This window comes from Muscardinus avellanarius (genome assembly GCF_963383645.1).
Source record: "Muscardinus avellanarius genome assembly, chromosome: 3".
Classification (NCBI taxonomy): Eukaryota; Metazoa; Chordata; class Mammalia; order Rodentia; family Gliridae; genus Muscardinus; species Muscardinus avellanarius.
This window is the reverse complement of record NC_137788.1, coordinates 51637259-51665115: the sequence shown is the minus strand read 5'-3', so window position 1 is coordinate 51665115 and position 27857 is coordinate 51637259. Positions and strand designations below refer to the sequence as shown.

The 27857-nt window shown below is 36.6% G+C and overlaps 1 protein-coding gene across 1 annotated transcript in view; it reads left to right on the top strand.

Annotated features, from left to right (window-relative positions):
- Nucleotides 1–27857, top strand: part of LOC308260811 (uncharacterized protein C1orf87) — a gene marked incomplete at both ends in the record, with an annotated part of 82422 nt that overhangs the window by 34109 nt on the left and 20456 nt on the right. Inside the window, 5 exons of the mRNA XM_080692358.1 lie at nucleotides 6544–6684; nucleotides 7362–7625; nucleotides 9703–9824; nucleotides 14236–14425; nucleotides 22992–23089. Of these exons, the coding sequence (XP_080548484.1) occupies nucleotides 6544–6684; nucleotides 7362–7625; nucleotides 9703–9824; nucleotides 14236–14425; nucleotides 22992–23089 (815 nt within the window). The remainder of the gene's footprint in view (nucleotides 1–6543; nucleotides 6685–7361; nucleotides 7626–9702; nucleotides 9825–14235; nucleotides 14426–22991; nucleotides 23090–27857) is intronic.

The window sequence follows — 27857 nt, the reverse complement described above, 5'->3', positions numbered from 1 at the left end:
AATATCATCAAAATGGCCATACTTTCAAAAGTCAGTTTCAATGTAATAACCATTAAATTACCAAGGTAGTTCCCCCCAGACATAGAAAAATCTGTCCTTAAATTCATCTGAAACAACAAAAAACCAGAATAGCCAAAGTAGTTTTCAGCAACAAGAATCATTTAAGAGGAATCACAATACTTGACTTTAAACTATACCACAAATCCATAGTAATAAAAACAGCATGGTACTGGCACAAAAACAGATACATAGACCAATTGAGCAGAATAGAAAACCTAAAAACAAATCCACACTTATAGGCAATTGATTTTTGACAAAGGGACCAAAAACACTGCAAAAAATATAGCCTGTTCAACAAATGGTGTTGGCAAAACTGATTAGCCATATGCAAAAATTAAAACAAACCTCATTTTCTCACTGTGCACAAGAGTCAATTCAAGATGGATCAAAGACTTGGAAATCAGAACAGAGACCTTGAAGCTCCCTGAAGAGGGCATAGGTCCAACACTGCAACATATAGGCACAGGTAAAAATTTATTTAGCAAGACTCCAAAGGCACAAGAAAATAAAAAGCACATCAATACATGGGATTGCATTAAACTGAAGAGCTTCTGTACAGCAGAGGAAACTATCAAGAACTTCAACCGAGAACCAACAGAATGGGAGAAATTTTTTGTGAACTATTTCTCTGATAGAGGACTATATCTAGAATATACAGATAACTCAAGAAACTCAGCACTAAGAAAACAAATAATACAACCAAAAAATGGGCAAGTAAACTAAATAGTTACTTCACAAAAGAAGAAATTCAAATAGCCAAAAAATATATGCAAAATGCTCAACATCATTAACAATCAGAGAGATGCAAATCAAAACTACCCTGAGATTTCTCACCTACAAACAACAATAAATGCTGGCAAGGATGTGGCAAAGTGGGAACGTTAATATATTGTTGTTGGCATTGCAAATTCCTGTAACATCTTTTGAAAACTGTATGGAGTGTCCTTAGAAGAATGGAAACAAGCCTAGCATATGATACAGCAATACTACTTTTGAGTATCTACCCAAAAAAATGAAAACCAAACTACCAAACTAACACATGCATATCTATATTCATAGCCTCCAAATTCACAATTGCCAAACTATAAAACCAGCCAAAATGTTCATCATCAGATGAATGGATCACAAAACTATGGAATATGTAAACAATAGAATTTTATTCAGCCATAAAGATGAACACAATTACATCATTTACAGAAAAATGGATGGAACTAGAGAACATTATGCTAAGTGAGATTAGTCAGTCACAAAAATAAAAAATTGGATGGTCTCTCAAATATGTGGAAGCTAGGGAGAAAATGGGTCATAAGTGGAACTCTAGATGAAGAGGGAGATACTATAAATGAGCAAGTAAGGCTACCTAACTGAGGGGGATGGCAGGAGATAAGAAATTCCCCAATGTACATGATGTATAGTCACAAACATATCAAAGTCAGTCTCTAAGCCAAACATGAGAAGAAGGGAGGGAAGAGGGAATGGGCTGGGAATTGGGTAAGGACTAATTGAGTGATGTGTGCATGTATGCCTCTACCATTTTGTACTCCATTAAGATGTATGACTGCAAATGCACCAATAAAAAACTTTTAAAGATTAAATGTTATAAAAATGAATTCTTAAAATTAATTTAACTAATTACATATACCTGATTTAGATGTAATCCCAAATATATCATTTAAATTATTAACCCCATTTTAACCACAACGATTTTGAGGGATGAGAATCCAGGTGCTTCCAAATCAATGAGAAGCTTATTAAAACACAGATGTTTGGCTGGGCGTGATGGTGCATGCTTGTAATCCCCGTGCTTGGGAGGCGGAGACAGGAGGATTACGCAGGTTTGAAGCTAGCTTCACTGGCTTAAGAGACCCTGTTTCCAAATAAAAATATAAAAATAGGTCTGGGAGTGTAGCCCAGAGGTAGAAGGGTTTACTGGAACCCCAGTACCACCAGAAAAAAAAAAAAAAAAAAAAAAAAAAAAAACAGATGTTTGCATTCCTACCCTCAGAAACTTATTGAGTAGGTCTGGGGTAGATTATGTTTTTGTTTTTGTTATCTACAAGTTCGCAGATGCGTCTGAGGCTTCTGAACCACAGGGCTATGTTAAATGCATGCTGAAATAATGCAGATGAAATATACTGTCTGGCGCCGGGCGTGGTGGCGCACACTTGTAATCCCCTCGCTTGGGAGGCGGAGACAGGAGGATCACACAGGTTCGAAGTCAGCCTCGCTGGTTTAAGAGACCCTGTTTCCAAATAAAAGATATAAAATAGGTCTGGGAGTGTAGCCCGGAGGTAGAAGGGCTTCCAGGAACCCCAGTACCGCCAAAAAAAAAAAAAAAAAGAAATATACTGTCTGGGGATGGCTCACTTTATCTCTGGTGAGGGGAGAGTAATATGGATATAATAAAATAATATTGTCAATTGATAATTCAAGCTTGATGATGACTATCTAGCTTATACTATTCTCACTACATGTGACTCTTTCTAAAGTTTCTACAAATAATAAAAGTTAAAAAAATAAAGTTTCTACAATTGAATATTAAAATGTAATAAAATATAATTTTATAAATATAAATAAAATATATTAAGATGATAACATTAATATTTATAGTATGGACATGTTTGACGTGTATGTCAAAATCATATCTTATGCATAATATTTATTTGGAAATACTACCTTTTTAATTCTACATTTCTTTAAAAATCATATCTAACATTTTACATGCTTTTTCTCATAGTTGTTTTCACTATTACTAATGACTTTGTCAAGGCATATAATAGCTTTCCATAATACATCAAGGCCTTGGTCTATACTGTTTAAGAAAAAAAGCTTTCCAAATCTGCATTTGATGCTGTCTCTGGAAAAATTTTTTCCAAGCCACAGCTGTGCTTCACACAACAGTAAGACAAGTTGTCTTCATTTCTCTTGGAGGAGGGTGACTTTCACAGTGTAACAACTTAGAAATGGTTTTACTTATCAGCAATATTTAAAAGATATGTTTACACTTCCAACACTTGTAACTTCCCATACCCACAAGAAGAGTTACTAAATTTGCCTCAGGATTTTATGCTTTATTTTTACCAATTCTTATAGGCAAACATCACAAAACTATCATTGACTGAAGTCACCTCAAGTTGTATATCATTTCCAAACAGTATTTTGTGATTCAAGTAAACCAAATGAGAGAAGCCTGTCTATCAGAAATGTGTAGGTCCTCTGGCAACTAGCAAAGTCTATGACTTGGTGAATTTTAATCAGAATTGCCCATTTTGTGTTCTTGGACACTTTGGGAATGTTCTTTGCTTTTGAAAACAACTGCCCAATCCAGGATGATTGATATTATCAAAAGGAGAAAATCAGAAGCCAAACACATAGTTGATCGGAACCGGTGAACCAATGGCCCATCACTATACCATGACACTGTATCTCTTCATTCAACAGAGAATGGCTATTTTTTATGCTAGGCCTCAAAGAGTTGAGCCCTTTATGTCAGACAATTTTTTATGCTAGAGTAAACTGTTGGTCCACATCGAGATCATACTACATAAAATAATAAATAAATGTAGAATATAGTTTTAGAATTTATAAAATATTTAAAATAAATAACACCCATTCTTCACAGTATTCCTGGAAGTGCAACATATTTTCCCCTTTCCATATGTGAGACTATAAGATTTAGTCTTTTATAACTAGGCAAAAAGATCTGTGAGGTCAGGAATCATACTACCTTGTTAATATCTCTAGTGTAGAGGATAAAGATACTCAGAAAATGTTGGTGTTTAAATGAGAGCAAAATAAACTAACAAGTATCTTGACCCCACTGGAATGATGATGCATAGAAATCCTTTTGTATTTTCCAGGACACCCCAAGGATAGCAAAATATTTTCTATAAAACAGTCAGTCCATTCTTATATACTCTGGTATACTTTACAGCATCACTAGATTACTTGTAATTCCTAATATAATGTAAATGCTGTGTAAATAGATGTTATGTTGTATGTTTAGGAGATAATAAGAAAAATCTGCACATAATTGGTGTAAATGCATACTTTCCATATTTCTAAAATATTTTACACCTGTCATTAGTTGATTCTGAGGACATGGAAATAGTAGGTACAGGAGGACCAACTGGCTCTTATTAACCTGGAAATATAAATATTTTACGTTACAAATAATTTACAAAGAAACATACTGTGCTCAGGACAACATCCTTGAAATACCTAACCAGATATTTTACAGAGTGCAATCACTCTGTGGACCAAATGTTAAATCACTATTATCCTAGGGTCATAGTAAAAAGGATTCGAATCTTGTCTGCAGCATTTACTAGGGAGAAGATTTCAGACAGTCTGAGCTAGTCATTGCTCTGATGAAGACGTTTCCATGGCTTCTTATTGTCCTCATAATAAAGCAGATAGGATAACAAGTCTTAAAGGTGACTCACTGTCTTCCTCATGCCTTCCTTTATGGCCTTATCTTTGCCTTTCTCAAAGATTTATGCTCTTCCTAGATCCATTTTCCTCTCTAATATGCATGATGGTAAATTTTAAGTTTCCTATATCCCCAATCATTTGCCTATCTATATGTATGTAACTTACCTTTGAAGCTACAACTTGTCATTCCCTCTAGAAAGCTAGGTGGACCCTTAGGCCCTTCTAGTAGTGGCCCTTTACACCCCACACTGTACTGCCATGATTGCATTTTGTGCCTTTCTCCCACTCTCTGCCAGCTGAGAGCAGGGGTTGAGTCTGTTTGGTACAACAGTACCTAGACCAGACTAGGCAAGCCATAAACATATCCTAAATTAAGAAAGTTATTTAACTTATGCAAACTTCAGCTTTCCAAATGTAAGACAGCTAATAATACATACCTCAGAATTTCTGTAAATATTAAGTTGAATGACATAAGCAAAGCTCCTATTATAGTGTCTTGTACAGAGTATATGTCAAATAAATAACTTGTTATTTTTACCAGTCTTCTAGAACTCTATCATTCCTGCCCACTCTAGAGAGCCTCTGGATTTTTCCTTAAAATGCTCATGACTACAAAAACACCTGTGGGTTGCTATTCAAGCTGATGGGTTACGCAAAATGACTAGCAGTTGAATACAGATACTTTGGTTTTCTGTCCTCCTGATCTTTCCTATTGCCTGATACTGCAAATAACTATGTGTCGACCTTTATCTGGGGTTTTGTTTTAACCAGGTATGATAAAGTAAGACACAAAGACAACTCCTCTTGAAAAAAAGAGTTAATTTCTAACATTTCCCATGAAAAGGGAACCTGCCACCCCACATGACCTCTATGGAAACCATTAATCAGGGGGTAGAAGGAGGATGGAGGAGGAAGCACAGACAAGAGCTTTACTTAAGGTTTCTGTAGCAAAGGCAAGGCTTTGGTTACAAAGACAAAGCAAGCAGGTTACACAGCTTAGCACTGTCAAGTTTGAATAATTTCCTCTGGCTTTAGGACATATGGGCTATTTCTAGTTTCTGGAACCGAGTCCTGGGTTGATTTAGGCCTGGGGAAATATTGACTCAGTGTGTGAAAGTTAGATAAAGGGAGTGGTTGGGGTTTGAACTCAAGATTGATTAGATTGTATATGAAAGTTATTTTGCAAGCAAGATGTTTACTTTTTCTAGAAAATGCTTAGTCCTGAGAGAAGCAGTCTTCCCTGGCCAGCAAGACCCCTTGCCTTAGACGTCAAATTATTATAAAATACAGAAACAAAATCTCAAACATGGTGACAAGATAGAATGGAATTTTATCCTTGACCCTCATTCCATTCTTATTCTATTGTAATATTTAATAACATTGCTCCTGGGGTGTAATATCCTGGACTTCTCAATCTTTTTTTTACTCTTGACAAAACTCATAATTGACTTTGCTGTTCTTCCTGAACCTGTTAATTAAAACACCCAAAGGATACTCATCCTTAAGAATCCCATACTTACCTACAAACATTAAGTTTTTCATTTTTTGTCTTTTCTCTTTAATTTTGGGGTTTTGTTTTGTTTTGCTTTTTGTCTGTCACAGACATGTTTCTTGCACAAATGTGATTCTAATTGTTAACATATTTCTCAAATATACTAATTGCATAATGCTAAACTTGGTGTGGTTACCAGATTTCTTCATTGGGGATTCAATGGCTTAGTGACTACATGGGCTGAAATTCATTTAAAACTGGGATTGTATTTAAAGAGATTGTCTGACTCATATCTGGCAAGAAGTCTGCTTGGTTTTTATTCCTAATGCAAATTTCTGCCCTGTACTCCTATTGGTGCGTATGTGGTTTCACAGTCTGATGGGATTGTATGGTTCATCTAGAATGGGATGCTGGGGGAATGGTTGGCATTTGCAGTTCTCAAGAGAAGGAAATTCACAAATAGGACTTTATACAGATGGTGGTTACTTAATTTAAGCTAATCTTTCTATAGAAAATACTCTATTAAGTTCTCAAACCACTGTCTTTGTTTCTTTAAGATTCCCCATCAGGAAATTGTCCATTGCAGCTCTGTGCCAACTGGTGACCAGTCCCTATCTTATATGCATGGCCTCCCCAGGAGAAAGCTCAGAGACTGGTCCATGGAACAGATGATGAGGGGTGGCACTGGCCAACCTGAGGTATGTATAACAAGAATTGTTGAGTTGTTTTCTATTATGGATGAATAGGTATTAGTTGTTTAATATGGTGTCAATGATAAGACAGTTGTGGGGTGGACTGGTGGACACTACATTCCATGTGACCAGGAAGCTTTCCAGGAAGCTTCCCTGGGGACTTTACAGGAAAACTCTACAGATCTTAGCTGAACTCTTCATCTTCCTCCTCCCTTCCTTCCTTCCCAATGTTCCCAAGTCTATAAGGGCCACTGCATTCCCAGTTAACTTGGTCAGGATGTGGGCTTCATCCTTAGACTGCACCCCTGGCACTAAACTCCTAAATCCTATGAGTCTTTAAGACCAAATCTGATGAGTCTCTAAGATATATTATTCTATATAAATAAAAAAAATGTTGCTTTGTAAAGAACAGCTAGTGGATATTAAAGAGCCTGTGTGTGTACACTGAGAAGATTTGCCTTCTTTCTCCCCAAAAGAACAGATCTGAGACATGGTAAATTAATGACAACTCCTAGATGAGATGCTCACCCTCAGGTACTACCACCAGGTCTTCTTCTAGGGCAGACCTGCAAATGGATGCCCCGGTACCAGCCCCTGAGCACCTACTTCTGTATTCTTAAATAGACCTTAGCCATCTTGTTTTAGAGAATGTTCATCTCCCCGACCCCGTATTGTTGTGTTAGGATGCTGTCCAGAGGCCAAGTGCGACGAGGAGAGAAGACTCCTTTCTTCTTGCCCTGGTTAAAAGGGAACTCAAGTCACACCCTTTGAGCTCCAGCTTATTAGACAAGCTTCAGAATGAGCTGAAGACCCTGGACCCAGTCTCTTCTGGGTTTCTCCTCCACTCCCAACTGAGCCGTCTCTTCCTGAGGCACCAAGCCCCTCTGCAGTTACCAACGGTCAAGCTCCTCTGCCAGAGATTTTCTAACAAGGACTCTCCTGAAATGGTATGGCTACTAGTCTAAATGTGGATATGTTTTGTGTTTCTTGTTCCAAGTAGGGTAATAAAATCAACAAATTAGTTACTTTCTTTCTTTTTTTCTATTTTTTTGAATTTTATTGGTATAATATAATTATACATTACAGTGAGACTCAAAATGATGCATTCTTAAATGTACAAAACATCTCTTGGTATGGCTCCCTCCTAATCCACCCCACTCCTCCTACCTCTCATACTAATGAGTTTATTAGTGAAACCTTCATACACAGACATATTACTTGGTCTGTTTCCTTTTCCAAGCCCCTTTTTTGAAAATAAACTTTACTGTGGATGCCTACATTTATTATATTCATATGTCAAAAATTTTAATCAGAACACACTGGAGTAGAAAGTATATTTAGGTATCTTACATCTGTTTAATTTCTCTTAAAAGAGCTTTTCTGTTTAAACTTTCATTATTGGCTCTTAAGACTATAAGGATGGTTAAAGATCCAAGATGAAGGCCCCACTTGAGTCCATTTATAAACTCCAGAACACAAGGTAAGAATAGAGAACTTGGCTAAGATCTCCTAGGTGCTGTGAAAGTTCCTTAGAGGAAGAAGTTGGAAGTATCTTTGTAATAAAATTTACCCCCACCATTTTACTGATTAGGAAACTGAGTTCCAGGGCCTGTCAAAGAACTGTCTCAGGACACCTAAAGAATCCATGGCAGACCTAGGGCTTGTGGCTGAAGTTCTTTGGATACTGCATTTCTCTGGGCACAGAGCCCAAACTCACACTTGTAAGCTGAATATGGCATGGTGCAAGTATAACCAAATTCACAGAGCCACAAGAAGACATGCTAAGATGGGAAGAAAGAATAGCAATGATCAAATAACTAGTGAGAATATATTGACAACAGGCCAAAAGACAGAAAAAAACTAAAAAAAGTAGGCCTACGCATTAATCCTAATTCCATAGTCACTAGCCCTGTGACGTGGGTCTCACTCTAATGTCTCTGATGTCTCGGTGACCTCATCTGGAAAACCAGGTCAAAACTAACCTCACAGATGTTATCTCAGGATTTACTGATGTGGTAAGTGCAAACTATTGGCCCTGTGTCTAGCATTTAGTAGGTACTCAGATATTACCTACCCTCTAAACTGCCATAATGGAATCTGCTGTATATTTATAAGAAGTATTTAGTAATACAATGTCAAATTATTATACAACCTACATGAATTTTCAATTCAGTCCAATTTTCTGACCTGAGACCAAATATATATTAGAGATCCTATCTACTTCTTCCCTTCACTGGTCCCAGTCCATTGCTTTGGAAATGTTTGCCCACCAAGTATCCGCCCAGTCCAGCCACAGAAATGTAGAGCATTCCTTCAGTCACTTCCCATGTAGAAAAGCAACCTTGAGATTTTTTTTCCACTTAGGCTAATAAATTCTAATTCTTAAAAAATTTAAATAGATCTGATGAATACATCTAAATATTAAATTAATTAATATTAAATATACTAAAAGGATGTTAGAGGGAGAGAGAAGCTAGGTTATGCTACAGTAGTAATTAACCCCAAATTCTCAGTGGCTTAAAACAAAAGTTTATTTTTTATTTATGTATTACATTTGCATGATGAGTCGGCCACAGACCTGGCACTGTTATTATCTCAGCAACAGAACCCAGGATAATGGAACAGGCAGTCAAGAATATTTGGAAATCTAATGGAAAAGGGGGGAAAAAAGAATGCAGAGAGGTCTCATGTCAACAGTTTAATCTTCCACTCAGAGTGTCACTTTTCACCTCTGCTCACAATTTATTGATCAGAACTGATCTCACGGCCCTACCCCATTTCAAGGAAGTACAATTTTACCTTCTGTCCAAAAGGGATGATGGTGATGATGATGATGATGATGATGATGATGATAATAATAAATAATTGGTAAAAACTGGTAATAATTAATTATGATGCTATATTTAAATCAGTTTCTAGAACTTTCAATAGTAAAAATTTTCTGAACACATTTTATCTCAGCAGGCCTTTATCTCTTCGATGTAAATGGGAATAAGGATGTTATATTTTATATCTACTTTTCAGGTAAATTATGTAAAGCTACTCACATTTTTAAAAGGTGCAGTTTCAGATGATTTACAGCAAAGCAGAACAGTTTTGGACAGTGATCTGAGGACAACTCAGAGTCCAGACAAACACAAGCAAAGGTATTTTTCTCCTGGCATATTGTAACTGCATGTCTTAATCAGTTGAGACTTCTATAATAAAGTACCAAAGACTGACTAACTTATAAAGAAAAGGTATTAACTGCACATAGTTATGGAAACTGAAAGCCTAAGATTAGGATACCAGCATGTTCATGTTTTGGTGAGGGCCCTCTTCCAGGTTAAAGACAGTTACCTCCTCCCTGTGTCCTTACCTGGTGCAAAGAGGAGAACTCTATGGCCACTCTTTGTAAGGGTATTAATGTCATTCATAAGGTTCCACCTTCATGACCTACTCACCCCACCTTCTAACACCATCACATTGGGTTAAAGTTAGGTTTCAACATTTGAAGTTTGGAGTGAGAAAATATTCAGTCCTAAGCACTAGACTTCTAGTTCAAGAAAGGATCTTGAAGGAAGTCACTCTAAAATCTTACACAATACAGAATCACGTTGCTTTTCACCAACATTAGAAGTATGAGTATAGTTTCTCTTTCTCTCTCTCATAGGCCAGCATAGAAAGTTATTTGCAGCAATTGCGTATGTTTCTTAACACCAAGTATGTCTCTTTATGAGGTTGTTGTATGAAAATGAAAAGCCTCATTATGAAGTAAGAAATGGTTGTATATGAGTGTGGAACTCACCTATAAAGCATGATGCCAGACATAGGTTCATTCAGTGAACTCCTGGGTCATAGGCTCTAGCTAAAAGTTTGAGGTACATAATCCATTCATCTTTCATATAATCTCAAGGAAAAGAAATGGCTGAAAGTAAAAACAGGATGTGAGAAATACCATTAGAAGTAAAGCACAGTAGCCGGGCGTGGTGGCACACGCTTGTAATCCCCGTGCTTGGGAGGCAGAGACAGGAGGATCGCGCAGGTTCGAAGTCAGCCATGCGCGCTGGCTTAGGAGACCCTGTTTCCAAAATATGTAAAAATAGGTCTGGGAGTGTAGCCCGGAGGTAGAAGGGCTTCCAGAAACCCCAGTACCACCAAAAGAAGAAGAAGTAAAGCACAGTAAAGTATGATGTTTTCCACATTGGATAAGGAAAGTGACAGAGTGGGGTGGTTAGGAACAGAGGCTCCATTACCAGAAAACGGGGTTCAACTTCTGTCTCTGCCACTGAGTAACTGGCATTCACTTAACCTCTCTGTGCTCCCATTCTCTAACTATAAACTGGAGATAAGATTTCATTGATTTGTAAGAGTAATAAATGTGAAGTTCTTAAAAATAGTGCCTAGTCTATAGTAGGTGTTATATAAAAGTTATTATTTTAAAACTATCCTAGCTAGGCGTGGTGGCACAGGCTTGTAATCCCCGTGCTTGGGAGGCAGAGACAGAAGGATCGCGCTGCTTTGGAGCCAGCCTCGCTGGCTTAAGAGACCCTGTTTCCAAATAAAAAAATATAAAATAGGTCTGGGAGTGTAGCCCGGAGGTAGAAGGGCTTCCAGGAACCCCAGTACCACCAAAAAAAAAATAAAAAATTAAAAAATTAAATAAAATAAAACTATCCTTCCAGAAATCCTTTTTAGTTACAAATAATGTGACATAGTAATTAAGGGCCATGGCACTGGAGTGATTTCTTCATTCGAGGAGAAGAGTTTCTTGGAAAAATGTCAAATGCCAAGTGTTAGACTTGATTGCTCTTTACGGGGTGCCCCTTTTGACTGTGATCCTTCATTCAACAAAGATTCATTGAATAGCAGTTGCTTCTCAAGCCCACTTTGCTAGGCACAGTAAATTCCAAAATTGGTAAGCCTCAGTCCCTCATTTGAGTGTTGATGGTCCAAAGAAAATGATACTGTTATGTGGATATTTCAGTCACAGATCTTTCTGGGATCATCTGTCCTATTGGGAGCCAGGAGCCTCAGAATTATTTTTAAATCAGCAACTACCTTTTATGTAATACAATTATAAAATTATTGTATAAAATACAAATCATAAAATAATTATAAATTACCATAAGAGGCAAAAGACTATGCAGTATGGAACCCATAGATATTCATTAGTAGACACAGTTCTTATAAGTTCTAGACAAGAAGCTTTTCTGACTTCTAGTCTGGGTTATATATCTTTGTCATATATCCTCATAGTCCTCTCCCTTTGTAAAAAGCATTGCATTTGTAATTATTGACTTGATACTGAGGTTAAACATGGTATCTCTCCTGGCCAGTTCTGTGTCTAGCTTAGTCCTAACATAGTTCCTGGTATATGAGATATACTCAGTAGTTATTGGTTGAATGTAATTAGCATCTCTGATTATCAAAAGAGCTTATATTGCTTTAATTTAAGAGTCATTTGAATACTGGTTCTATAAAAAAGTACACAGATGATTTTGAGTATAACAGAGAAGACACTTTTATATGAACAGTGTGTTTGCATAAATGAAGGGGCTGCAAGGAAACCAGGCTCCTAGTTAAAATGTGCTGCTCAGGAAAATGCCCTACTCATGGCTGTCAGATTGATCTTTAATGGGATAGCTCTAAGATGATGGAGTGGTAACGGTCCCCATCTCCTGAAATGGGCCAGATGAAATATACTCCTACAACAGGCTTTCCAAGAAACCCTCTAAGTTCTCATAAATGAGTTCCACATAAAACCTTATCATGAAGTACTTAGTGCACTCAATTAGGGCTAAAGCCCCATGGATTTCTTCTCCTAGGAAGGGGGATTTCAAGAGAAGAGGGAGGAAAACTTTTGACTGGCAGAGTCTGGGTCATGTGCAGCAGAGTGGGTAGTAATGCAAATAGCTGACATTCTACTTTGCAAAAATGAGAGGTAGACTGTCTCAGGAGCTTAGGAACTCCAAGAAGATGCTAAAACTGCTGATTAAAGCCAGGATACATTTCCACTATTCCTTCTCGGGCCAAACTTTTGGAAAGTTTTGTCTATTATGAAGTTTTTCAAACTAGCATAATTTGGAACCTGTTTTGCAATACCTGTTACAAAGGTTCTTCTAATTCATGGGGGTGGGGGTGTAAAATGTGCCCTTTAGAAAAAGTCATATACATCTAAAACTAATCAATTCCAGGTACTGAACAAGATTCCTTGGAAATAGAAAGGTACAAAACACACTTGACCTTATAGAGCTGTCTGTTAGGGAAGTTAGACTAAACATCAATTAAGAGAGTAGAGAATGGGCTGAAGCCAGGCACACAGCCCTGTTAAGCACACCGCTTCCCAGCTCTTCACTCAGAGATGTCACATTGCAAGCTCTCAGTGAGCCATGTTAAGAGTATTTACACCATGGAAATCACCAGTTGTGATAAATTTGAACTTTACCTTGTTTTTTGTGTATTTACCAGCATGCCACTGTGAAAGAAACCTGATTTATATTGGTGGAAGCTAGGATATATCATAGATTGTCCCTCTAGGATACTGTCATTTAACTTGAAAGACTTAATCAGAAAAAGCTTTTCAGAGGAGACAGTAGTTTACCTAGCTTTGGAGCAAAAAAAGGGAGTAGAATGTTAAGTGAGTAAACATCTCAAACTAGTTCCACAAAATGAATGACTACAACATTTTATTACTCTTACTTTCCACCTGCTATTTAAGATAACTAGAATTAGACAAACTGTCTCACTAATTACATATGTTTGCATGCTGACTGTAAGTAACAATTACCTCCAAAACATGTCTGGGTTTTCCAGATATAAAGAGCATAGTCAAAGAAAATGCAGAATGTTCTCCTGGCTCAGGATTCCCTCCTATGTAAGTTCCCTGGTTACAGGGATCTGTAGATCTGGCAGTATCTACTTTGCTTTTTTTTTTTTTTTTTTTTTTTTTTTGCTTTGCTTTGCTTGTGGCAACAAATAGTTTGGAAATTGAATTTGCCATTAATAATTATCTGAGTTTAAGAAAAGTTAAGATTAGCAGGTAAAGTAAACTGCTACAATAACCTATGTTTTTTTTTTCCATCTAAAAAAATAGCTAGAAAGACAAGTTAAGAATTTTGGTCTAAGCCAGGCATGGTGACACACACTTGTAATCCCAGCATTCCTGAGACTGAGACAGGAGGATCGCGGTTCACAGACAGACTCAGCTACTTAGTGAGGCCATTTGCAACTTAGTAGACCCTGTTTCAAAATAAAGAATTAAAAAATAGGGTAAGGGGTGGAGCTTGGAGTTCAAATGCCCCTGGGTTCCATCCCCAGACCCATACACAAAAAAATTTTTTTGATCTATATTGTAGTGAAATTGGTAGAGGAGACTAGACTGAAAAGAGACTTCAGAGCTCACTTAAATGGAACAGATTTGAGTTAATCTGTAAAATTTCCACATTCAGTCCCATGAGCAGATCAAGATTAAGAAAAACTTGGTGAGTGGGTTCTTGTGTTCACCGTGGATAGCAAGAATTGAAAGACACAGCCTTTAAAAAAGGCAGCTGCTCAGAGTTAATTATCTTTCCACAGCCTTTCTCCCACCCCTCCAATTAGTACCCTACCTCAAAGATCAAGCTCACAGTCAGAAACAAACAAGAGCCTGCTGGAGATTTTGAGGATGGTGCTAAGGACAACCAATGGCAAACTCAACATAGAGAACCTCATTCTGAGTTTTCGAAAGGAAGATCGCTCATTCTCTGGCTGCCTCCCTCCACCCAAGGTAACCAAAATTACATTTCAGACTTGTTCAGATTTCAAAGACTACTTCGGAGCCAGGCATGGTGACTCACACTTGTAATCCCAGTACTTGGGAGGCTGAGACAAGAGGATCACGCAGGTTCAAAGCCAGCCTCAGCTACTTAGTGAGGCTCTCAGCAACTTAATGAGACCCTGTTTCCAAATAAAATATAAATAATAGGCCCGGGAGTGTAGCCCAGAAGTAGAAAGCTCCTGGGTTTCATCCCCAGTACAACACACACACACACACACACACACACACACACACACACACACACACGGCTACTTTAGAACATTGGGTCTATAATATTAAGGCATAGTTATGATCTGTCTTCTGCCTGTAGATGACATTACACAATTGTTTGCTTTTTTGTGCTGGAGAGAAAAAGAACAGAAAGGCAATTATGAAGTGTGCAGAATTGGCCTGGGAGTTATTTGTGTTGGGCCATTTTTTTAATAACAGAAAATATTACAATACCCAAATAATATTTCACAGTGAAAAACAAAATTTTTTTTCAAGGCCAAATTCATTTCTCACATCTTTTCCCAGCTTCCAGTGAGATCAGCATGTGGTGTCTCATTCCTTAGGAACACCATATTTTTGGGACTGATGTAATTTATTGCTGGTAGAGATTAACATGCTGCTTTGGAGCATTAATTAACAGTGCAGATGTGTTTCATGGAAGAGGATCCAGAACCGTATTAATTCATGGATCTTTGGTAGCCAAACAAACCCAATCACAAGGCTAACTTGGATACAGGTGAAACAATCATTGCTTTTATTACTATAATCAAATTAGTAATACCTCATCACCAGCACACTGAACTTACTAAGTGCCAAGTTTAACACTGACAACGTTAATTCCTTACAAAATACCACAAAATCTAGGTAGATGTTATTATACTCATTGAATAAATAAAATAAAACTGTCTTAGGCAAATTGAATCAATCAGGGACCATAGGCAACAAGTGACAGACCAGGATTTAAAGTAGAAGTGTTATGAAAATTGAGATCCAGAACTGGATCTCCAATACGGAGGAAATAACTGGAAGTTTCTATTGAGTTCAAACTATAAGAGTTAAAATGCCAGAGTGTTAGAAAAGTTTGGAAATTGTAGGGAAAATAAAGTCCTGTCAGAACAATTGGAACATATCTTGCATCTAGGTAGACACAGTTTAAAATGAATTGAGAGTGGGAGGGTTGTTTTTTTTTTAATGATGATGTTTACTAAAGAAGCGAGGTTACAATATGCTGGATGGCATCATTGTAGAAAAAAAGTAGCTTTCTCAGAGCCTTCAGTTATAGTCAGCTGTGCAAAGCAAGGCTTATTTTATTTTAGTGTATGTGTGAGAGTGTGTGCATATTATGTATGCAAACATGTCTCACAAGAGAGAGAGCTACAACATAAGAGAATTTTATTATGTTCATGGAAAAGTCTATGGAACAAGATTAAGTAGCAGCTCTTCTTTATTAGATTAAAACCCACATTGGTAAAGGCTTAAATGTTCTTAAGTGATATTCACTGAGAAGAGCATCAACCTCTTGAAAATTAAAATATATTTACTTAATTTCTGCAAGTCTCATATCTTCACCTGGAAAAACTGGTTTCTAAATATCTACTGCCTGTGAAGATTAAATGAGATAAAATATGTGAAACTACTAGCATACTACCTGATACACAAGGCCCTAAAAAATGTTCATTTCCTTTCTTCCTTATATTAAAAAAATCCATTTGGTGAGAGTCTCACTTCAAAAGCCCCTAAGAAAGGAGGATCTTCCTATGGTCCATCTTCCCACTGGCTATTGGGAAAAATCTTGAGTGTTCTTACTCCCCAAAAGCTTAATTTTGTGATCCAAGGAAAGGAGGTACATTTGCCTTGAAGCTAGATTGCCTTTCGTGAGCCATCTGGCATCTCTTAAGACATCTGGAAATCACTCAAAGTATATCATAGTTCTGGGAGGCATGTAAAATAGAATTCTGTCTCCCTGGGACATGAGGCAAATTGAGGCCCAAGGGATGCAGTACTGGAAGCAGTAATGGTCATGCCCAAACTTTCTTACTCTTGGACTTCAGAGATGAATGGAAAAGGCCAGGTCTAAATTAGAAGGTTTTGTCTTTTATATTAGAATTCTTAACCTCCTTTGACAGGAGAAAGAATCACAGACCTTCTTCAGTATCCCATGAAAACTATGCACTCTCTTCCCAGGAGAAAAAAAAAAGCCCATCTACACAGCTACCATTTCAAAGGGTTCACAGACCATCTGTAGTTTCCAAAATAAGTAAACAATGTCTTCAAGAGTTCTTTTGGTCTAGATATAAAATCTCCCCCCAAAAAAACCTCACGTGTTGGCAATACAGAAATGTTCAGAGGTAAGATAATTGAATCAAGTATCTAACCTCATCATTAGATAAGTCCATTGATGGATTGATATTTAATGGACAAAATAGGTAGCATCTGTAGGCAGGTAGGATGTGGCTAGAGGAGGTAGGTCACTGAAGTATAGCTTTAGGAATTGTATTCGTCTCTAGTCTGCCTGTCTTCCTCCCTTTCTTTTCTTTCTTTCTTTCTTTCATTCATTCATTCTTTCTTTCTTTCTTTCTTTCTTTCTTTCTTTCTTTCAGGATTGTATTCATCTCTGGTCTGCCTGTCCTTTCTTTCTTTCTTTCTTTCTTTCTTTCTTTCTTTCTTTCTTTCTTTCTTTCTTTCTCTCTCTCTGCTTCTAGGCTGCCATAAATTGGGCAGCTTTCCTCTGCCACACCCTGCCACCATGATGTTTCTACCTTGGACTCAGTCATCCATGGACTGAACTTCTGAAACCACAAGCCAAATAAAGATTTTCTCTTCTAAGTTGTTTTTGTCAAGTATTTTGGTAATGGCAACAGAAACAAACTAAAATGAGGATAACCTACGGGTTTTGTCTCTCAAGTCAACAGAAAATTTTAACCACTCACAAATAACAGTATGGAAACAAATCAAATATCTGTCATCTCCATTCTGTAGATTCATCCTGTTCCTCTTGTACATTTTGGTGCAATGATAGCTTTTGACAGAACTGCTGAGGTAATGTGGATCCACATTTGCTAACCTTGCCAACTAACCTTCCCATAATCCAGGTCAGATGTAGACTGAGTAGTGCCATAGAACCAGTTTCTAAGTGTGAAGTCTGAGCTTAACCCCCCTTTTATTTGTTTGTTTGTTTGTTTATTTATTTTATTTATCTATATATTTATTTATTTATTTATTTACTTTTGTGGTACTGAGGATTGAACCCTGGGGCATTCTATCTCTGAGCTCTACCTCCAGCCCTATTTTATTCTTTATTTGGAAACAAGGTCTCATTAAGTTGCTGACAGTCTCACTAAGTAGCTGAGGTTGGCCGCAAACCTCTGATTCTCCTGTCTCAGCCTCCCAAATACTGGGATTACAAGAATGTGCCATCATGCCTGGTTCAGTTTAACACTTTTATAAATGATCTGTATTCTTCACCTCTTGAATTCATCTTCATTTGACTTCAATACATAAACTACCAAACTTCTACTAGACCTTCCCCTAGGAAGAGCTAGCTAGAACACAGGTTACTCTGCCTATTTCCTTCTTTTCACACAGCTTTCTCGTCCTCAAGAGTGAGTCCTATTCTATTTAGTCAGCTCTGTATCACTGTGATCAACATACATAGCAGAACAAATTAGAAAAAGAGAATTTTTTATTTGCTCCCAGTTTCAAGGTTCATGGTTAGCTGACTCTAGTATTTTAGGTCTGAGATAAGACAGAACATCATGGTAGAAGGGTGTGGTAGAGGAAAGCTGTTCACATCAGGCATCTGGGAATCAGGGAACAAGATATAGTTTGCATGCAAGGGTATGCCCCCAAGGGTCCACTCCCTCCAACTTGGTCCACCTTCTACAGTCTCCATCACCTCCCAATCGTCCATTCAGCTATGATTCCATCAGTGAGATTGGAGCTCTAATGATCCAATAACTCCCAAAATTCCCACCTCTGAGTACATAAAACTTGGGTGGACTGTCAAGATCCAACCCATAACACTGGTTTGTAAATGTTAAGTTTATCCTTGTGGCAAAATTGTAGCTAGTACACTAGAACTGAACCAGGACTATCAAAATTTCTTCTGTAGTTTGTCATGCTTTTCCCTATTTAGTTGTTTTTATATCTATACATTCTCCTCTAAATCATCCAAAGGCTTTCTGGTAATTTTGAATCATTACCCTTCTCCAATGTAATACCCATCTTTCTGATAAACATAGTATATTTAATCTATTCTTGCAGTTGACATAATGAGCACTCAGTGTGTTCTAGTCACTTTGATGGACATTGAGGGCAATAGATCTTATTATTATAGTTTCTTCATTCTCTGGAAGATCAGGGAAATAGCAACATGTCATAACAATTCTATGGCAAATGCTGTGATATCAGTAACTTTGAACATAAAACATCAATGTAGCCTACCTAAAAGCCTTCCAGAAGAGAAGGTGCAAATATAGAACCATAGAGCACAAGCAGATTTGCTTAATAATGATGATAAATGTGACAGGGGTAGAAGAAGAGATGGAAAAAGAATTCTAGGTAAAAAAAAAAGAACAATGTGAAATAGCATTGCTATGAGGGAGAACATGGCTGATTCAGGCTTTAGAATGGAAAATAGGAGCAATGTATGAAGAGTCTTTCTAAGGAGTGTCAATTTCATCCTGAAGGTCCAAAACTGAGGTATATTATATAAATAAATGATATGACGAAGTTTAAAAGTTTCAAAAAATCCTTATATAATTTGTAGAATTAATTAAAGGCATGTAAAACTGAAGGCAGAGAGGCCCTTTTATGAAGGCTTGTTTCAGTGATCCACCCAGAGATTATAAGGGTTTAAAATAAGGTATTAGCAAGAAGGATGGAGACACTATAGAGGTCGAAAAGCAGGTCATGTTGACTAATTAAACATAGGCCCTGAATTAGTAGGTATCAGAAACGAATACTGAGGTTCAGGCTTTTGCACCTCATGAATGGTGATGCCATTCTTTGAGGAAAAAAAAAGTATAATTTGGAAAGTTATCAGAAGAGTTAATCAGTCCAGTCTGAACATGTTAATCTGGGTAAAGAGACTGAAATTGAATAATGATTTACTATTATTCTTCAGTCTGAAGTGGAAATCATGGTAATAGTTAAGATTGCTCAAAGACATAACAAATTGAAAAGAGAGTTGAGGAAGGCACTGGTTGTTATGAAAGACAAAGATAAGTCAATAAAGGAGTCTAAAAATAAACAAAGGTGATATATGAGTGGTTAAGAAAGCCAAAAAGGAAGCGAGTTTGGAGGAGCATGGCATGATCATCTCAGATCCAGGCTGAAGACACTAACTACAATTAGTACAGAAAAGTATTCATTTAATGTAAATGCATAAAGGTTACTAGTAACCTGGAAAACAAAACTAAGTAGTGTGGTGGGGTAGAATGTGAATGGAGCTAGTCATGGGAAAAGAGGAAGTTGTGACAAGTTTGTATCACTCTTTCAAGCAGTATTTTGAGAAAATAAATAGTCATGTGTCATTTTTACATAGCAGATAATTTGTTTACTTCTGGTTGAAAACATTTTCTTATTAGACATTTTTCTTACTAAAGGTCATCATTATGAATATTCATGCTTTAAGATACTTTAATAATAATCCCGAATAACACTATATTACTAGGCGCTACAACTGTCAGCACTCAGTTCTCAGTAGCTGTCAATCAGTCTGCTTCTAGGAACCCTGATGTACTCTTTCTAATTGGCTGTTCATTTTAGCCTAAAGCAAAACTCAGTGATGCCAGAAGTAAAGGCTCTGTTTTTAGAATAGCTTCTTAGTATCAATGTTTAAAAATACATTAACATAGCCGGGCGTGGTGGCGCACGCTTGTAATCCCCGCGCTTGGGAGGCAGAGACAGGAGGATCGCGCAGGTTCTAAGCCAGCCGCGCGCGCTGGCTTAGGAGACCCTGTTTCCAAATAAAAATATAAAAATAGGTCTGGGAGTGTAGCCCGGAAGTAGAAGGGCTTCCAGGAACCCCAGTACCACCAAAAAAAAAAAAAAAATACATTAAGATGCTCTAATCATGGGGACAATCCAATTCTTATTTATGGACTGAAATGGCATAATGTAAATAATGTCTACCTCTTCATTCTTTGCCAACCTCCACCCACACATATTCTGTTCTCCATCTCCACTGGCTTCAACTCATTCATTCACACCCCCCCATTCATCTATGTATTAAGTTGTTGATCCTTCACTTTTCAAGATTGTTTTAGGAAGTGGTGATAGTACAGTTCTAGTACTGAGTAAGCCACTGTCTTGCAAAGAAGCTCAGTAGGTAGCAGATAACTACTGCCTAGGAAAGAAGGGACTATATAACACTGTAATAAAATGGATAAGGTCAAAATGCACCCATCTCTAAAAAGTATCATGCTCTTTTTTCATCTCTTACTTACACTTGCCTTTCTTATGCCTGGAATTCTCCCAATTTCTTATTCTTCTGGTAAATTCTAGTCATTTGTTAATGTTTCAAAACAGCCTTGTACTTTCTTCCTTTTAGTTTCCCTGACATTACTCCTCTATAACTAAAAAGTAACACATGCAAGTTTCAAGCCCAGATTTGTTCTTTCTTTCTTCATAGACAAGCAAGGATTAGCTTTTTGTTACTGGTTTAATTTGTTTGTTTGTTGTTTGTTTTATAGTGCATTGAACCCATGCCCCTGCCTCATTCTGGGCAAATGCTAGACATACTCCTAGATCTCATCACTGTTTTATAATATAGGCTTTATTACTATTTAAGTATGGTAATGCCAACAGATCAAGAGACAATTGTGATTGAAGAAATGTTTTGTTTCTCATACTTCCTAACAGGAAGGTCATGCCATGCTGTGAGGGCTACACAGGAATGTACCAGAGCCAGTCAGGAAAAGAAGGAGTGAGGGTGGATGTAGACAAGAGCCTTTACTGTGGTTTTCTCAGAAAGAAATGAACAAAATAGGGTAAGAAGATTTAGGATTTGCTGCCTTAGTTTCCTGGTATCTTGTTCTAAGATGACTAGGGCAGAGGAATAGTGGCCTTGTGAGAGCTCGAGTAGAGGACTGCTCGGTGTACAGGCTTTGGATAATTTGGTTTACATTGGAAAGTCTCACTTTTAGCTGAGTTCTTTGCTTTCTCTAGAAATTGGCTGGCCCTAGGAAGGGCAAGCTCTACACAGCCAATAAAAGCCCAGGATAAACTGAGTATGGTGTCACACACCTAAAATCTTAATACTTGGGAGGCTGAGACAGGAGATTGCAGGTTCAAGGCCAGCATCAACAATTTAACATGACCCTGTTTCAAAATAAAACTAAAACCAAAAAGCTTGGGGGTATAGCTTAGAGGTAGAATGCGTCTAAAATGAATCTTTAGGACCAAAAAAATTAAAAAGTAAAAAATACATACTTAACACAGTCATTAAACCAAACTTCCTTTCAAAATCATAACAATAGCTACTGATAGCTTAGTTTGAACTAAGTAGTTAAATAGTGGACCAACTCTGAATAGGGTACTTTTTTCCTTGCTCTTTTCCTTATTTTTTCCCCTTTATTGTTCTTTTTCTCTCCCTCTCTCCTCTCCAACTTCTGCCTTTCTCCTCTTCCCTCTTCCATCCATTTCTCTTTCCTCTTACCTTCCCCTTATACTCCTTTCTGTTTTTTCTTCATTTCAAAAAATATTATTCAATGCCTACTAAGATCCAGGCTTGTTTTTATCATGTAATCTTCACAGAATCATGAAAATTAGAAAGTACTGATCTCATTTACTAGATGAAGTAATTGGACACAGAAAGGTTAGGTAATGTCACAGGCAGCAGATTTGATGTTTAAAGTAAAACCTGTTGGACTAAAAAGTCTATTTTTGAGCCATTATTATAAATATACTACATGTGTTATCACATCCCTGGAAGTGTGCCATAAATGAATCTAAGTATCACCCACCCACCAACCTGAGAACTGAATTGTTTGTCAGTGAGACCCAGAACATATTAAATACTTAGAAAACTGCTGTGACACATCATTCATTCAATCCACAAATATTTATTGAGCATCTGGTTTCTATACTAAGTTCCAAAATTTATTAGCTATATGACATTAAGGAAGTATTTAATCTCTATATGTTTTGGTTCTCTTGCACATAAAGTGTAGATAGCAACATTGACTCTGTTTTATAAATCAGAGCAGATGACACAAAAAAATGTTTTTCAATTTATCTATGTAATAAAGTGTATATAAACTCCTCTCTAAAGGCTAACAAAAGTATAAGATCAGCATTTGAAAGCCCAGGGGCTTCTGAATAATACATCATATCTCTATGCAAATTAAGTAAATATTGGCTGTTTATAAGCAACAGGATTATATTCTTGTATTCTTATATCCAGTAGAATGCAGTACTGGGTGTTAATTCTCTGCCAAAACTATATAGGCTCTGATTATGAAAATTCAATTCAAAAATTAATTTCATCTTAGTGATGCTTCAAATCCTTTATTATTTCTAGGTCAGGGCTATCTGTGGAAAGCATGGATTATATCTGACCTTGAGCCTGCTAGAAACATTGCTTCACCACCAAGATTTGGGGCACCAGGATGAAATAAAGTAAGTTGACTCTTTTTATAGACTTATGTTATATTCCTTTTCTGCCCATTTTTAGAGAGAAGTCCTAACCCTCAATGTGATGATACTAGGAGGTGAAACCTTATGAAGATAATTGTACTTAAATAAAGTAAGATATGAGGGTAGAACCCGCAGAATGAAATTAGTACCTTTGCAATAAAAATCAGACACCAGAGTTTCTTCCCTATGCTACGTGAGACTAAGTAAAAAGAGAGCATCAATTTATACTCCAAGGAAAGGGTCCTCACTAAGAACCTCATTTACCTACCTCTTGGTCTTTAACTTACAAGCCCCAAACTGTTAAAAAAAAAAAAAAAACAAGTGTTTGTCCTTAAATATTGTTCCCACCAGCCTATGGTATTTTGTGAAACTAAGGCGACATTTTAGCCCATCATTCTTTGTCTAGGTAATAATTCTCACTAATATAATCCAAAAGACTGACTATACAACTTAGAGAAAGAAAGATTTATTTGCTCATGGTTTTCTGGAGATTTGGGGTTCGTTTCATATGAAGCTGGTGTCTGCACATCTCAGACATGGTGACAGAGCAGAGAGGAAGAGAGGAGGCTCTGCTCTCACATCATGGAGGCTAGAAGCAGAGAAAGCAAGCAAGGGGATTAAAAGACACAGCACAATCCCTAAGGCCTCACCCCCAAGTACCCACTTCCAGCCACACTTTACTGGCCTAGGTTACCACCTAGATTGCAACCCTTAACTATATCAACTCTGAGATCTTCAGGGGATATTCTATATCTGAGCATAACATTCTTCTATTCGGATGCCAAATGCAGAGGTTTGTCTTTATATTACAAGTTTTATATGAGAACCTATCAATTGTAGTCATTTGGTGAGTAAGTTCAGGAATGTTTACTTTTATTAAGACCAAAAGATCTTCTTGGTCATAGACAAACAAAGCAGGAAACTTCTCCCAGCCATTATGAACCATCAGGAATTATATTTACCAATCTACCTTAAATAACTAAAAGAATAGTTTGAATTAGATGAAGCAATTTGTTCAGACATTGGACATTGAGCATCATGGGAAACAACCATTTCTGAAAGAAGAAAAATCAATGAGATTAGCCCAACTTATTGGTCAAGAAGGTATAAAACAAATAGAACCATTCTTCTTAAACTAAAATGATAGAGTTTGGAAGTCACAAAGAATAAGAGATTAGAGTGTATACTACAGAGGAGCAGAAAGGAGCAGATAAGTCTCCAGAAACATTTCCCTGGACATTTCCAGTAATTTTCCCCTAAGACTTTGGGAGTACTGGCTACTGTTTCTATTTGAGGAAACAAACCAAGGCAAGGAACAAAAACACTAAAAGAAATATAAAAATTCTTACATCTCTGATAGTATTGTAATAGTTTATTATTCTATCAAACAGTGAGTAAGACCTCCTAACACATGTTATTCAACTGACTTATGTGTCTGTCAACAGATTAATGGATTAAAAAATGTGACATATATACCTAGTGAAGTTTTACTCAGTAATTGATGAAGAACAAAATTATCTTATTTGCATAAAAATGGATGAAACTGAAGAATATCATGTTATATGAGATCATCCAGATTCAGAAAATCAAGGACTAAATTTTTTCTCTCATATGTGGAAACTAGAGGAAAGAAATAAAAAAAATAATCTTTATGAAAGTTATGAGAATTTAGAATGGCAACAAGTAAAATAGTGGAAAGAAATCAGAAGAGGAAAGAAGGATGGGAAAAAGAAATATGAGGAAGGAAACAAAAAAATAATGTTATGTGCATATATAAATGTATGACTATGAACCTATCATGTGTGTGGTGGGAAGGAGTCAAATGAGAAGTACATTGAAAGAAACAGACTGAATAATATTATGTGCATATATGAATGTATTACTATTAATCTTACTATCATGTACAACTACAACTAATAAAAAGCTAACAAAATACTTTTAATAATACAATGCCTAAAAGAAAAAAATTTATGATAGAGATAAAAGTAGATTGAGCATAAAAATAAAAATAACTTGAAAACAGAAAAAAAACAAGAACTATAATAAACCTCACCATGAAAAAATGAAGGAACATTCAATAAAGCAGCACTGGAACTTTGTGACAACAATATTATTAATATTCAGGGTTAATATAGTTAAGTCATGAGAATTTTAATCTCAGCATGGTCTGAGCTGGTAGGGTGTAGCTGGAGACGGTGGATTCCCTGGGGCTGTGGCCTCAGAGATTATATATGGCTCCTCCTGCCCTTGCTTGCCTGCTTGCTTTCAGCCTCCATTGCTACTGCATATTATGCAGGTCTTGAGAAAACTCAATCAGGGGATCCGCAATGGCGTAGATCCCCCATGAAGTATGTCTAGCATTCCTTTCTTCATAAAATTATTTTAGGATTATTTGGATTAATATGTATAATTAGAATTTTATGTATAAACATTATAACTAAAAACTGATGGGCAGCAGCTTGTGAGAGACTCAGACAGCAAAGATCTTTCCCAAGGATAAAGTTATTGGGCCAAACAATAAGTTCAAACTGACCTTAGTTAGAGCCACTGTATACGATTGCGTTTGAGACAGCCTTGTGAAGTGAGACAAAATATACTATGTCCAGCACCCTTGCCCTAAACTTTATAGAAAATAATAATTTTTACCGTCCTTGGCAATCCTGCTTGCATGACTATGCTCTTGCTTTTCTGCCAAAAAATAAAGTATAAAAACTGTAACAAATCCTGAATAAAATGGAGAAAGATTTGATCTCGTGCGTCATTCTTCTCTCATCGGCCTCGGTTTCCCCTCATCAACACACGAACCCCGACTCTGCTAGGGCTGGACCCCGGCACTCCATGTTGTGAGAGTGAAGTCTTATACTCTCTCTTTCTTCAATTCCTGCCACCATACCCTGAGATCCACAGCCCCCAGTATTACATGGACTAAACCCCAAAACCATGAGCTAATAAATTTTTCTTTTTCTAAATTATGTGCTCAAGTTAAGAGACTATAATTATAAAAAGATTATAATTATAAAAGATTCTAATCTAAAAGGATTATAATAGTGAAAATGATGACCAATACAGAAAATAATTTAATACATAGAAATTTATGTCTCAGAAGGGAAGAGAGTTAGGGGGAAAATGTAGAATAAAAAAATAGCTGCAATCTTTTGGGTAAAACTATAAACCCAAGAAGCTCAATGAATACTGAAAAGAAAACTTTAAAATAAACCATCCATCCAGTCAGGCGTGGTGGCACACGCTTGTAATCCCTACGCTTGGGAGGCAGAGACAGGAGAATCGTGCAGGTTCAAAGCCAGCTGCACTGGCTTAAGAGACCCTGTTTCCAAATTTAAAAAAAAACATAAAATAGGTCTGGGAGTGTATCCCGGAGGTAGAAGGGTTTCCAGAAACCCCAGTACCACCAAAAATAAGATAAAATAAACCATCCAAAAGCTCATTATAATGGAATTGCTTAAACTAGTGGTAAAGAAAATGTCTTATAAGCAAAAAGAATAAAACAACATGAAAAGAACAAAGACAAGAATTACAACAGATCTCTTGTTAGAAAGACTGTATGGAGTAGGGGGAAATGGAGCCACATCTTTACAGTATTGAAGGAAGAAAGCTACCAAGTAGACTTCAGTATCCAGAAAAGTTATCTATCAAAAGCAAATGTGAGCCAGGTGTGGTGGTGGACACCTACACACCCAGTACTTGGGAGGCTGAGAGAGGAGGATCAATCACAGGTTCAAGGCCAGACTTAGCAACTTAGTAAGACCTTGCTTCAAAATAAAAAAATAAAAAGGGCTAAGGTTAAGCTCAGAGATAGAATGTCCCTGGGTTCAATCCCCAGATTGAAAAATGAAAAAAACCACCAAAGAAAACCAAATATGAAGCAAAGAATTTTTCATACATATAAGAGAATGTAAAACTTTCAGATGAACACTGCATGAAGTATCTTAACATGCCCTTCAGATAGAAGGAAAAATGATTATTCTGTATTTACACAAAGAAATAAAGAGAACTAGAAGAGTAAATATGTGGTTGAATAAAAATATATTTTTTATTTTCTAAAAACCCTTTAAATGATAATGAACTATTTAAATCAAAAATAAAAACAATGCTCTATGAGGTTTATAACATAGATGAAAGTATAATGTTTGAAAATAATATACAAGGCCAGCAGGGATAATTAATTGAACACTATGATCAGGTTCTTATACTCTAAAAAGAGTGATATAATTTTTTTGAAGAAGAAATGTAATGAGTCAATTGCTAATGAAGAAGATAAAATGAAAGCATAATCACAGTCAGTCCTCAAAAGTCTCCATACCCAAACACAAGAGAGGAAAAAAAGAGAATAAAAAAGGCAAATAAAAATAAATACCAAGGTGATATATTTAAATTCAGCCATATCAATAATTGCATTAATTCTAAATGATCCATATAAGCCAATTAAAATCAGAGATTTTCCAACTTCATTTTAAAAGAAAGATTCAACTAAATGTGATCTACAGTAATTCATTTTAAATATAAAGGCATAGAAAGTGAAAAGTTAAAGGATGAGAAACTATATTATACTGATTCTAAAGAAAGTTGGAAAGGTTATGTTTATATCAAAGTAGATTCCAAAGCAAGAAATGGTGCCAGAATCTCAATTCACCAAGAGAACATAACAATCTTAAATATTCATGCCCTTAGTATCATGGTTTCAAATTATATAAACAAAATCAGAAACCAAAGAAGGAAATATCATATTCAC